The sequence below is a fragment of the Manis pentadactyla genome, chromosome 4 (assembly GCF_030020395.1).
Source record: "Manis pentadactyla isolate mManPen7 chromosome 4, mManPen7.hap1, whole genome shotgun sequence".
Classification (NCBI taxonomy): domain Eukaryota; kingdom Metazoa; phylum Chordata; class Mammalia; order Pholidota; family Manidae; genus Manis; species Manis pentadactyla.
Genome location: NC_080022.1, coordinates 122,559,019 through 122,573,588, shown reverse-complemented (window position 1 = coordinate 122,573,588; position 14,570 = coordinate 122,559,019). Strand labels below are relative to the sequence as shown.

Here is a 14,570-nt window from a genome sequence, read left to right as displayed (position 1 = left end):
TACATATTAGGCAAGATTGGAAATGACCTTCCAGTTACCATTATTAAGGAAGCTACTTGTAACCTTGAAAAACTGATGTTTTCCTATAAATTGTTAAATATGTGCTAAATAAATAATTGAAACACTTAGTGATAATGATTGTGAGTACAATATTGATCTTAATTATTCCTCTTGTTTACTTTAGCTCAATTAATGTTTGTCTGTTTTAAAAATATAGGTCTAGTAGAACATGGTCGTAACTGGGCAGCAATTGCCAAAATGGTGGGAACTAAAAGTGAAGCTCAATGTAAAAACTTCTATTTTAATTATAAAAGGCGACATAATCTCGACAACCTCTTGCAGCAGCATAAACAGAAAGTGAGTATATATTGGAGGTGGTGAATCGTTTGCTTAACTGTTTTTCATTTAACAGTTTTTCTTTTTTGGACTTCAAATATTGTGTCTTGTATTTTTATTTATTGAATTTACCTGTGAAGAATATGCTAGTTCCTTGGCACAAGTTGACTGTTTCTCTGTTTGCTGCCCATGAAGTAAAGTTTGTTTCACTAGTAATGGAAATTCAGTACTACTGAGTTACTGGAGATTGGATTTGAAAAATACAAGCATTTTGGAGTTTCAATTGAAAATTTTAGTTGGAGTTCTGTTGACCATGTTAAGTTACTTGTCATATTAAAAGCCATTTTCTCAGAAAGATTCCATGGGATAAGTATTAAAACAGGAAAGTATAAGATTATTGAAAATTCTTTAACATGGAATATCCGGTGTCTCCGCAGAGCTCTTTAGAGTTCCATCAAGTCAAACTACTTTCTTTCTTTTTATTAAGATATTATTGATATACACTCTTATGAATTCTTTGCATGAAAAAAAATGTGGTTACTAATTCACCCATATTATCAAGACCCCCCTCCCCCAATACCCCAATACAGTCACTGTCCATCAGTTTAGTAAGATGCCACAGATTCGCTATTAGCCTTCTCTGTGCTACACTGTCTTCCCTGTGAACCCCCACACCATGTGTGCCAATCATAATACCCCTCAATCCCCTTCCCCATCCCTCCCCACCCACCCTACCACACCCCTCCCGTTTGGTAACCAGCAGTCCCTTCTTGGAGTCTCTGAGTCTGCTGCTGTTTTGTTCCTTCAGTTTTGCTTCATTGTGATACTCCACAAATGAGGGAAATCATTTGGCACTTGTATTACTCCGCCTGGCTTATTTCACTGAGCATAATAATATGCTCCAGCTTTATCCATGTTGCAAATGGTAGGATTTGTTTACTTCTTATGGCTGAATAATATTCCATTGTGTATATGTACCACATCTTCTTTATCCATCCATCTACTGATGGACACTTAGGTTGCTTCCATTTCTTGGCTATTGTAAATAGTGCTGTGATAAACATAGGGGTGCATATGTCATTTTCAAACTGGGCTGCTGCATTCTTAGGGTAAATTCCTAGGAGTGGAATTCCTGGGTCAAATAATATTTCTATTTTGAGTTTTTTGAGGAAGCACCATAATGCTTTCCACAGTGATTGAACTAATTTACATTCCCACCAGCAGTGTAGGAGGGTTCCCCTTTCTTCACATCCTTGCCAACATTTGTTGTTATTTGTCTTTTGGGTGTTGGCCATCCTAACTGTTGTGAGGTGATATCTCATTGGGGTTTTAATTTGCATTTCACTGTGATGATTAGCGATGTGGAGCATCTTTTCATGTGTCTGTTGGCCATCTGAATTTCGTCTTTGGAGAAGGATCTGTTCAGATCCCTTGCCCATTTTTTAATTGGATTATTTGCTTTTTGTTTGTTGAGGTGTGTGAGCTCTTTATATATTTTGGATGTCAATCCTTTATCGGATCTGTCATTTATGAATATATTCTCCCATACTGTAGGATACCTTTTTGTTCTATTGATGGTGTCCTTTGCTGTACAGAAGCTTTTTAGCTTGATATAGTCACACTTGTTCATTTTTGCCTCTGTTTCCCTTGCCTGGGGAGATATGTTCATGAAGAAGTCACTCATGTTTATGTCCAAGAGATTTTTGCCTATGTTTCTTTCTAGGAGTTTTATGGTTTCATGACTTATATTCAGGTCTTTGATCCATTTTGAGTTTACTTTTGTGTATGGGGTTAAACAATAATCCAGTTTCATTCTCTTACATGTAACTGTCCAGTTTGCCAACACCAGCTGTTGAAGAGGTCATTTCCCCATTGTATGTCCATGGCTCCTTTATCGTATATTAATTCACGATATATGCTTTCGTTTATATCTGGACTCTCTATTCTGTTCCACTGGTCTATGGGTCTGTTCTTGTGCCAGTGCCAAATTGTCTTGATTACTATGACTTTTTTAGTAGAGCTTCAAGTCAAGGAGCATAATTCCCCCCGGTTTATTCTTCCTTCTCAGGATTGCTTTGGCTCTTCGGGATCTTTTGTGGTTCCATATGAATTTTAGACCTAATTGCTCCAGTTCATTGAAGAACGCTGTTGGTATTTTGGTAGGAATTGGACTGAATCTGTAGATTGCTTTAGGCAGGATGGCCATTTTGACAGTATTAATTCTTCCTGTCCATGAGCATGGGATGTGTTTCCATTTATTGGTTTCTTCTTTTCTTTTCTCTCATGAGTGTCTTGTAGTTTTCAGAGTATAAGTCTTTCACTTCCTTGGTTAGGTTTATTCCTAGGTATTTTATTCTTTTTGATCCAATTGTGAATGGAATTGTTTTCCTGATTTCTCTTTTGGTTAGTTCATTGTTAGTGTATACGAATGCAGCAGATTCCTGTATACTAATTTTGTATCCCGCAACTTTACTGAACTCAGATATTAGGTCTAGTAGGTTTGGGGTGAATTCTTTAAGGTTTTTCATGTACAATATCATGTCATCTGCAAACAAGGACAGTTGGACTTCCTCCTTACCTATCTGGATGCCTTTTATTTCTTTGTGTTGTCTGATTGTCATGGCTAGGACCTCTAGAACTATGTTGAATAAAAGTGGGGAGAGTGGGCATCCTTGTCCTGTTCCTGATCTTATAGGAAAAGCATTCAGCTTCATCGGTTAAGTATAATGTTGGCTTTGGGTTTGTCATATATGGCCTTTATTATGTTGAGGTACTTGCCCTCTACTCTGTACCCATTTTGTTGAGAGTTTTTATCATGAATGGATGTTGAATTTTGTCGAATGCTTTTTCACCATCTATAGAGATGATCATGTGGTTTCTGTCCTTCTTTTTCTTGATGTAGTGGATGATGTTGATGGATTTTTGAATGTTGTACCATCTTTGCATCCCTGAGATGAATCCCACTTGATCATGATGGATGATCTTTTTGATGTATTTTTTAATTCAGTTTGCTAATATTTTGTTGAGTATTTTTTCATCTGTGGTGGTCAGGCATATTGGTCTGCAATTTTCTTTTTACCTGGTTTTGGTATTAGAGTGATGTTGGTGTTGAAGAATGAGTTTGGGAGTCTTCCCTCCTCTTCTTGTTTTTGGAAAACTTTTTATTATTTTTTATTTTTTCAGTCTCTCTTTTTTTTTTTTTTTTTGGAGAGGGCATATCTTATATTTATTGATCAAATGGTTGTTAACAACAATAATATTCTGTATAGGGGACTCAATGCACAATCATTAATCAACCCCAAGCCTAATTCTCATCAGTCTCCTATCTTCTGAAGTATAACGAACAAGTTCTTACATGGTGAACAAATTCTTACATAGTGAATAAGTTCTTACATGGTGAACAGTGCAAGGGCAGTCACCACAGAAACTTTTGGTTTTGATCACGCATTATGAACTATAAACAATCAGGTCAAATATGAATATTCATTTGATTTTTATACTTGATTTATATGTGGATCCCACATTTCTCCCTTTATTACTATTATTATTATTACTATTTTCAATAAAATGCTGAAGTGGTAGGTAGATGTAAGATAAAGGTAGAAAACTTAGTTTAGTGTTGTAAGAGAACAAATGTAGATGATCAGGTGTGTGCCTGTAGACTGTGTGTTAATCCAAGCTAGACAAGGGCAATAAAACATCCACGGATGCAGAAGATTTCTCTCAAAACAGGGGGGGTGAGGTTCTAAGCCTCACCTCTGTTGATCCCCAGTTTCTCACCTGAGGGGCCCCCTGGGACTGTGCCTGTCTTAGGTTGTTCCTCCCTTGAGGAATCTTACCCGTCTCTGGCTAAACAGTCATCTTCCGGGGACATACAGGGAAATGTAAAGTTGGTAAGTGAGAGAGAGGCAATATTGTTTGAAAAGGTTAGCTTTTTACTTCTTTGCAGATTTATGCCCTTTGGCTTTTATGCCCAGTATTTGTCTTGAGGTATCTTTACCACTTGGAAGAATTATGATACTCGGTAAATTCAATATGAGGCACGAATTCTATTTAAGGGTTGTAATTAGGAAGGAAGAAGAAAAACTATAGGAGTAGAAGACGGAAGAAAACATGGGAAGATTGATTATTTCCTTGACATATCTTCTTGTAGAGTAACTTAAGCACGTATAGGTTTAAAACTACTAATTAAATTGCATACACACATTAACATAATAGGAATACAGTTACATAACCAAAGGAAACCTATAATTACCAGCCATCTCCAGTGAGAACAAGAAAACCAGTTAGGCACCCTAGGCATTTGTGAAAACTTATCTGTGATCTGGTGGATATTGTCCAACTGAACTTGGAACAGTCTGAGGGAAATCAGACAAATTGAAACAACCCATTCCTGGGAACTGTTCACATCCCATATGTTCCTTTAACAGTAAATAGTCTGTAGTCGTAAGATTTTGGAGCGCTACAACTTGCACTTCTCCTAATTCTTGGTTGAGTTCCAACAGTATAGATGCAGTCAAATTTGTTGTTTTACTGTATGCACAGGCCAGCTTAGATATCTCCTTCTTCATTCCCATGGCAAGTCCAGGAACCGGTGGGATGAATGCCGCTACAACTGCAGCATCGCCTGGATCTTTGTTAAGGTTTTTTGATGATCATCTTCTGGTATGAGTCTTCCAGAGAGTGCTGATGTTGGAAGTTCTTCTTCATATCGTATCTTAGTTCATTTTCTGGGTAGCCAGATTAGGCTTTGATCCTCTGTATAAAAACAAACAGACCCTTTGCCCACACTTTGATATGCTCTTTATACCATTGTGAAGAACTTATTAGAGGTCATCACACAGGAACTGCTTTTTTTTTTGTTTTTTTAAGAGAAAGGAATATTATCAGAAAAATGTACTTCCATAGCTGATCATCTGACACCCTTTAAGTGATCAAAATGAAGGATATTTAAAGCATGCATTAATCGTTGATTTACAGTTAGTTTTATCCTATCATGGAGTAACCCCCTTTTCTTTCTTTCTTTTTTTTTTTTTTTTGTTATCTTTAATCTACACTTACATGACGAATATTATGTTTACTAGGCTCTCCCCTATACCATAAACCCCTTTACAGTCACTGTCCATCAGCATAACTAAATGTTGTAGAATCACTACTTGTCTTCTCTGTGTTGTACAGCCCTTCCCTTTCTCCCACCCCCCATGCATGCTGATCTTAATACCCCCCTTCTTCCTCCCACCCCTTATCCCTCCCTACCCACCCATCCTCCCAGTCCCTTTCCCTTTGGTACCTGTTAGTCCATTCTTGGGTTTTGTGATTCCACTGCTGTTTTGTTCCTTCAGTTTTTCCTTTGTTCTTATACTTCACAGATGAGTGAAATCATTTGGTATTTCTCTTTCTCCGCTTGGCTTATTTCACTGAGCATAATACCCTCCAGCTCCATCCATGTTGCTGCAAATGGTAGGATTTGCCCTCTTCTTATGGCTGAGTAGTATTCCATTGTGTATATGTACCACATCTTCTTTATCCATTCATCTATCAATGGACATTTAGGTTGTTTCCAATTCTTGACTATTGTAAATAGTGCTGTGATAAACATAGGGGTGCACTGCTCTTTCTCAAACTTGATTGCTGCTTTCTTAGGGTAAATTACTAGGAGTGGAATTCCTGGGTCAAATGGTAAGTCTTTTTTGAGCATTTTGATGAACCTCCATAGTGCTTTCCACAATGGTTGAACTAGTTTACATTCCCACCAGCAGTGTAGGAGGGTTCCCCGTTCTCCACAGCCTCGCAAACATTTGTTGTTGTTTGTCTTTTGGATGGCAGCCATCCTAACTGTTGTGAGGTGATACCTCATTGTAGTTTTAATTTGCATTTCTCTGATAATTAGCGATGTGGAGCATCTTTTCATGTGTCTGTTGGCCATCTGTATTTCTTTTTTGGAGAACTGTCTATTCAGTTCCTCTGCCCTTGTTTTTTTTTTTTTTTTTGTAGTTAATTATTTTTTATTGAAGGGTAGTAGAGACACACAGTATTACGTTAGTTTCAGGTGTACAACACAGTGATTCAACATTTATATACCTGATAATTTTAGGTACCAGCTATCACCATACAAAGTTGTTACAATATTTTGACTATATTCCTTATGCTATACATTACATCCCGGTTACTTATTTATTTTACAATTGGAATTGTGTACTTTTTTTTTTTTTTTTGAGAGGGCATCTCTCATATTTATTGATCAAATGGTTGTTAACAACAATAACATTCTGTATAGGGGAGTCAGTGCTCAATGCACAATCATTAATCCACCCCAAGCGTAATTTTCGTCAGTCTCCAATCTTCTGAAGCATAATGAACAAGTTCTTACATGGTGAACAAGTTCTTACATAGTGAATAAGTTCTTACATGGTGAACAGTACAAGGGCAGTCATCACAGAGACTTTCGGTTTTGATCACACATTATGAACTATAAACAATCAGGTCAAATATGAATATTCGTTTGATTTTTATACTTGATTTATATGTGGATACCACATTTCTCCCTTTATTATTATTATTTTTAATAAAATGCTGAAGTGGTAGGTAGATACAAGATAAAGGTAGAAAACATAGTTTAGTGTTGTAAGAGAGCAAATGTAGATGATCCGGTGTGTGCCTGTAGACTATGTGTTAATCCAAGTTAGACAAAGGCAATAAAACATCCACGTATGCAGAAGATTTCTCTCAGAACAGCGGGGGTGAGGTTCTAAGCCTCACCTCTGTTGATCCCCAATTTCTCACCTGATGGCCCCACTGCGACTGTGCCTGTCTTAGGTTGTTCCTCCCTTGAGGAATCTTACCTGTCTCTGGCTAACCAGTCATCTTCCAGGCCTCTGCCCATTTTTTAACTGGATTATTTGATTTTTGTTTGTTGAGGCGTGTGAGCTCTTTATATATTTTGGACGTCAAGCCTTTATCGGATCTGTCATTTACAAATATATTCTCCTATATTGTAGGGTTCCTTTTTGTTCTATGGATGGTGTCTTTTGCTGTACAGAAGCTTTTCAGCTTAATATAGTTCCACTTGTTCATTTTTGCTGTTGTTTTCCTTGCCCGGGGAGATATGTTCAAGAAGAGGTCGCTCATGTTTATGTCTAAGAGGTTTTTGCCTATGTTTTTTTCCATGAGTTTAATGGTTTCATGGCTTACATTCAGGTCTTTGATCCATTTTGAATTTGCTTTTGTATATGGGGTTAGAGAATGGTCCAGTTTCATTCTCCTACATGTAGCTGTCCAGTTTTGCCAGCACCATCTCTTGAAGACACTGTCATTTCGCCATTGTATGTCCATGGCTCCTTTATCAAATATTAATTGACCATATATGTGTGGGTTAATGTCTGGAGTCTCTAGTCTGTTCCACTGGTCTGTGGCTCTGTTCTTGTGCCAGTACCAAATTGTCTTGATTACTATGGCTTTATAGTAGAGCTTGAAGTTGGGGAGTGAGATGCCCCCTACTTTATTCTTCTTTCTCAGGATTGCTTTGGCTATTCGGGGTCTTTGGTGTTTCCATATGAATTTTTGAATTATTTGTTCCAGTTCATTGAAGAATGTTGCTGGTAGTTTCATAGGGATTGCATCAAATCTGTATATTGCTTTGGGCAGGATGGCCATTTTGACGATATTAATTCTTCCTAGCCACGAGCATGGGATGAGTTTCCATCTGTTAGTGTCCCCTTTAATTTCTCTTAAGAGTGACTTGTAGTTTTCAGAGTATAAGTCTTTCACTTCTTTGGTTAGGTTTATTCCTAGGTATTTTATTCTTTTTGATGCAATTGTGAATGGAATTGTTTTCCTGATTTCTCTTTCTTTTGGTTCATTGTTAGTGTATAGGAAAGCCACAGATTTCTGTGTGTTGATTTTGTATCCTGCAACTTTGCTGTATTCCGATATCAGTTCTAGTAGTTTTGGAGTGGAGTCTTTAGGGTTTTTTATGTAAAATATGATGTCATCCGCCAATAGTGACAGTTTACCTTCATCTTTACCAATCTGGATTCCTTGTATTTCCTTGTTTTGATTGATTACCGTGGCTAGGACCTCCAGTACTATTTTATATAGCAGTGGGGAGAGTGGGCATCGCTGTCTAGTTCCCGATCTCAGAGGAAATGCTTTCAGCTTCTCGCTGTTCAGTATAATGTTGGCTGTGGGTTTATCATAGATGGCCTTTATTATGTTGAGGTACTTGCCCTCTATTCCCATTTTGCTGAGAGTTTTTATCATTAATGGATGTTGAACTTTGTCAAATGCTTTTTCAGCATCTATGGAGATGATCATGTGGTTTTTGTCTTTCTTTTTGTTGATGTGGTGGATGATGTTGATGGACTTTCGAATGTTGTACCATCCTTGCATCCCTGGGATAAATCCCACTTGGTCATGGTGTATGATCCTTTTGAAGTATTTTTGAATTTGGTTTGCTAATATTTTGTTGAGTATTTTTGCATCTACGTTCATCAGGGATATTGTTCTGTAGTTTTCTTTTTTGGTGGGGTCTTTGCCTGGTTTTGGTATTAGGGTGATGTTAGCTTCATAGAATGAGTTTGGGAGTATCCCCTCCTCCTCTATTTTTTGGAAAACTCTTAGGAGAATGGGTATTATGTCTTCCCTGTATGTCTGATAAAATTCCGAGGTAAATCCATCTGGCCCGGGGGTTTTGTTCTTTGGTAGTTTTTTGATTACCGCTTCAATTTCGTTGCTGGTAATTGGTCTGTTTAGATTTTCTGTTTCTTTCTGGGTCAATCGTGGAAGGTTGTATTTTTCTAGGAAGTTGTCCATTTCTCCTAGGTTTCCCAGCTTGTTAGCATATAGGTTTTCATAGTATTCTCTAATAATTCTTTGTATTTCTGTGGGGTCCGTCGTGATTTTTCCTTTCACGTTTCTGATACTGTTGATTTGTGTTGACTCTCTTTTCTTCTTAATAAGTCTGGCTAGAGGCTTATCTATTTTGTTTATTTTCTTGAAAAACCAGCTCTTGGTTTCATTGATTTTTGCTATTGTTTTATTCTTCTCAATTTTATTTATTTCTCCTCTGATCTTTATTATGTCCCTCCATCTGCTGACCTTAGGCCTCATCTGTTCTTCTTTTTCCAATTTCGATAACTGTGACATTAGATCATTCATTTGGGATTGTTCTTCCTTTTTTAAATATGCTTGGATTGCTATATACTTTCCTCTTAAGACTGCTTTTGCTGCATCCCACAGAAGTTGGGGCTTAGTGTTGTTGTTGTCATTTGTTTCCACATATTGCTGGATCTCCATTTTGATTTGGTCATTGATCCATTGATTATTTAGGAGCGTGTTGTTAAGCCTCCATGTGTTTGTGAGCCTCTTTGCTTTCTTTGTACAGTTTATTTCTAGTTTTATGCCTTTGTGGTCTGAAAAGTTGGTTGGTAGGATTTCAGTCTTTTGGAATTTTCTGAGGCTCTTTTTGTGGCCTAGTATGTGGTCTATTCTGGAGAATGTTCCATGTGCACTTGAGAAGAATGTGTATCCTGTTGCTTTTGGATGTAGAGTTCTATAGATGTCTATTAGGTCCATCTGCTGTACTGTGTTGTTCAGTGCTTCCGTGTCCTTACTTATTTTCTGCCCAGTGGTTCTATCCTTTGGGGTGAGTGATGTGTTGAAGTCTCCTAGATTGAATGCATTGCATTCTATTTTCCCCTTTAATTCTGTTAGTATTTGTTTCACATATGCTGGTGCTCCTGTGTTGGGTGCATATATATTTAGAATGGTTATATCCTCTTGTTGGACTGAGCCCTTTATCATTATGTAGTGTCCTTCTTTATCTCTTGTTACTTTCTTTGTTTTGAAGTCTATTTTGTTTGATATTAGTACTGCAACCCCTGGTTTCTTCTCGCTGTTGTTTGCTTGAAATATGTTTTTCCATCCCTTGACTTTTAGTCTGTACATGTCTTTGGGTTTGAGGTGAGTTTCTTGTAAGCAGCATGTAGATGGGTCTTGCTTTTTTATCCATTCTATTACTCTGTTTCTTTGGATTGGTGCATTCAGCCCATTAACATTTAGGGTGACTATTGAAAGATATGTACTTATTGCCATTGCAGGCTTTAAATTCGTGGTTACCAAAGGTTCAAGGTTAGCCTCTTTAGTATCTTACTGCCTAACTTAGCTCGCCTATTGAGCTGTTATATACACTGTCGGCAGATTCTTTTCTTCTCTCCCTTCTTATTCCTCCTCCTCGATTCTTCATATGTTGGCTGTCTTGTGCTGTGCTCTTTCTAGGAGTGCTCCCATCTAGAGCAGTCCCTGTAAGATGTTCTGTAGAGGTGGTTTGTGGGAAGCAAATTCCCTCAGCTTTTGTTTTTCTGGGAATTGTTTAATCCCACCATCATATTTGAATGATAGTCGTGCTGGATACAGTATCCTTGGTTCAAGGCCCTTCTGTTTCATTGTATTAAATATATCATGCCATTCTCTTCTGGCCTGTAGGGTTTTTGTCGAGAAGTCTGATGTTAGCCTGATGGGTTTTCCTTTATAGGTGACCTTTTTCTCTCTAGCTGCCTTTAAAACTCTTTCTTTGTCCTTGATCTTTACCATTTTAATTATTATGTGTTTTGGTGTTGTCCTCCTTGGATCCTTTCTGTTGGGGGTTTTGTGTATTTCCGTGGTCTGTTCGATTATTTCCTCCCCCAGTTTGGGGAAGTTTTCAGCAATTATTTCTTCTAAGAGACTTTCCTTCTCTTTTCCTCTCTCTTCTTCTTCTGGAACCCCTATAATACGGATTTTGTTCCTTTTGGATTGGTCACACAGTTCTCTTAACATTGTTTCATTCCTGGCGATCCTTTTATCTCTGTCTTTGTCAGCTTCTTTGCGTCCCTGTTCCCTGGTTTCAATTCCATCAATGGCCTCTTGCATCCTATCCATTCTGCTTATAAACCCTTCCAGAGTGTCATTTCTGTAATCTCCTTTCTGGCATCTGTGATCTCCCTCCGGACTTCATCCCATTTCTCTTGCGTATTTCTCTGCATCTCTGTCAGCATGTTTATGATTCTTATTTTGAATTCTTTGTCAGGAAGAGTGGTTAGGTCTGTCTCCTTCTCTGGTGTTGTCTCTGTGATCTTTGTCTGCCTGTAGTTTTGCATTTTCATGGTGATAGGAATAGTTTGCAGAGCTGGGATGAGTGACGGCTGGAAGAACTTCTCTTCTTGTTGGTTTGTGGCCCTCCTCTCCTGGGAGAACAGCGACCTCTAGTGGCTTGTGCTGGGCAGCCGCGCGCAGACAGGGTTTCTGCTTCCTGCCCGGCTGCTATGGAGTTTATCTCCGCTGTTGCTATGGGTGTGGCCTGGTTTGGGCGCCTGTTCCAAAGTGGTGGAGTCGCGTTGGAGGGGGAGCAGCCTGGAGGCTATTTATCTCCGTAAGGGGCCTCCCTGCTCCCTGCAGCCCAGGGGTTAGGGTGCCCAGAGATCCCAGGATTCCCTACTTCTGGATTAAGTGTCCCACCCTGCCCCTTTAAGACTTCCGAAAAGCACCTGCCAAAACAAAGCAACGACCACAAAAATAATTAATTAATTAATTAATGTAAAATGGCTGCTCGTTTTTCTTTATTCTCCGGCCCCAGCCTCAGGCACCTGCTCACCAGTCTTGCTGCCTTGTTTCCCTAGTATTGGGGTTCCTATCTCTTTAAGACTTCCAAAAAGCGCTCGCCAAAACAAAACAACAACAACAACAACAACAAAAATGGCCGCTTGCTTTTCTTATGTCCTCCGGCGCCAGACCTCTGGTACCCGCTCACCGTTCTTGCTGCCTTGTTTCCCTAGTGTTGAGGTCCCCACGCGCTCACTGTGTCAGCGCTCTGGTCCGGATGGCTGGGGCTGGGTGTTCAGCAGTCATGGGCTCCCTCTCCCTCCCACTCTGCCTGCTCTTCTCCCATAGGGAGCTTAGGGGAGGGGCGCTTGGGTCCCGCCGCGCTGGACCGTGTATCTTACCACCTTCGCGAGGCGCTGGGTTCTCGCAGGTGTGGATGTGGTCTGGAAGTTGTCCTGTGTCCTCTGGTCTTTATTCTATTTAGAGTTGTCTTTGTTATATTTTCATAGATATATGTGGTTTTGGGAGGAGTTTTCCGCTGCTCTACTCACGCCGCCATCTTGGCTCCGCCTGTCTGGAAATCTTTTAAGGAACATGGGTATTAGGTCTTCACTAAGTGTTTGAGAAAATTCATCAGTGATACCATCTGGTCCAGGCGTTTTGTTTCTTACGTAGTTTTTTGCTTACCAGTTCAATTTATTTGCTGGTAATCGGTCTATTCAGATTTTCTGTTTCTTTCTGTGTCAGCCTTGGAAGGTTGTATTTTTCCAGAAAGTTGTCCATTTCTTCTCTGTAAATCAGTTTGTTACCATATAATTTTTCATAGTATTCTCTCATAATTCTTTGTATTTTTGTGGTGTCTGTAGTAATTTTTCCTTTCTCATTTCTGATTCTGCTTATGTCAGAAAGTAGTAACTTTTTATTAAAAAATATCTTCTTTATGTTGATATGTAATGGGTTTATTATTGTTACTTTTATATTAAATATTTTAAGTGTTTCTCAGTTTTAATTTCTAATATAGTATATATCAGTGTATATATAACTTATGTACAAAAAGTCTTTATGGTCTTGAATACTTTTTAATCGTGTCCTTAGACCAAAGCGTTTAGATTCATTAAAGAATGACAGAATATTTGATAGAAGAGCAGTTATTTAAGGTTGTTAAGATTTGAACATATAAATTTATGAAGTATAACTGACTGATTTAAGAAGTAATGTATACAAGAGCTTTTAGATTAAAAATAATGTGAAAGTTAAAAATGCACTGTAGAGCCTAAAAACTAAAGGAAAGAAAATAACAAAATATCTACTGAGGACAGAAACCAGGCAGCACCAGATCGTACCTAGACAATTAAAGAATCAGTCAGACATGTCTTTAAAAGAGAAACATATATAAGTCAGGGTTCTCCAGAGATGGTGTGTGTGTGTGTCACCTGCACAGAAACATCCAGCGTGTGTGTGTATATGTGTCAGCGAAGTCAATACATACATAAAATCTTAAAAACTTCTTTTTTCTAATCATTTTAATTACAATTGAAACAACAGGGACATCAGGCTACAATTTTTTATCAAACAAATAAAACAAGTGTTTTATTCATTTTTTTAAAATCTCAAGAAAACATGACAACATGTTAAAACTCATTGGAAGATATATAGGTGTTCCCTGACTGTATTTCAATTATTACACCACAAATTAATGAATTTTATCATGTAGTAAAAAAATGCTTGGAAATGTTGATGATTATTGCCTGTGAAGAGAGGAATGTTACATAGTAGTGGTAAAACATTGGCTCTTCTGTAATTAGTAGTGGAACTACCAAAGAGTGGGTTTGGAAAAGGTGGGATATAGGTTGGGGACTGGAAAAATCAATAGAATAGCTGTTATCTTATGTCTTAAAAATTATAGCACTTATGGAGTCATCTGAAAGCTCTTTAAAAAGTGTGCCCTGAGAATTCTTCCCTTGTATTCCTGCTGGGAACATAGGGATGGATTTTTTTTAGTCTCCAGAATTTCACCTAGTTCTATGATTCTGATGTTGGAAGATGATTTTTTTTCTCTTGATCAATTAGTGCTTTAAGGCCGAATCCTAAATAGCATATTCATATCTAGACTAATAGTAATAATAATAAGTATATGGGTAGTTTTTGACCGTTTAAAAATAATTTCTTTTCCTCTCTCTGAGGATCTCCCTGGGAGAGGCCTACATCTGAAGTCTATTGAAATTTGGGCTGTGTAAGGGTCATAAAACAGAGAGTTGCCAGAGCTGGAATACTTGAGTCTGCAAGCACAGGAGACTTAAATCTTCTATTCAGCAATTTAAGATTATAATAAATGGCTAATAATGTCTTACATTTAAATATGTACACACAGACTCTTATTAGAGATATGTGACCCCAGTAGAAGAATTATCAATTTTACATAAATACATAGTTTGCAGAAGGGAAAAATCCTATTAAAAAAGAAAGAAAAAGGAATGTGTCCTCATTAACAGTAAAAGATTCAGTAATACTGATGATGATTGGTAACACCAATGCCTATGAAATCGCTTACTTTTTAATGTTAGTGAAGAAGGGTCATTCTAGCATTATTAACAATACCAAAAGTTGAAAATTACCTCAATGCCTTAAAATAGAAAATTTTAAATATATATTGGTAT

At 37.9% G+C, this 14,570-nt stretch overlaps 1 protein-coding gene across 14 annotated transcripts in view; it reads left to right on the top strand.

Moving 5' to 3' along the window:
- The window catches only part of NCOR1 (nuclear receptor corepressor 1), a 203,504-nt gene that overhangs the window by 124,612 nt on the left and 64,322 nt on the right, over nucleotides 1-14,570 (top strand). For all 14 annotated transcript variants that reach the window (XM_036920642.2, XM_036920646.2, XM_036920647.2 and 11 more), the window contains one exon: nucleotides 218-357. In XM_036920642.2, the coding sequence (XP_036776537.2) occupies nucleotides 218-357 (140 nt within the window). The remainder of the gene's footprint in view (nucleotides 1-217; nucleotides 358-14,570) is intronic.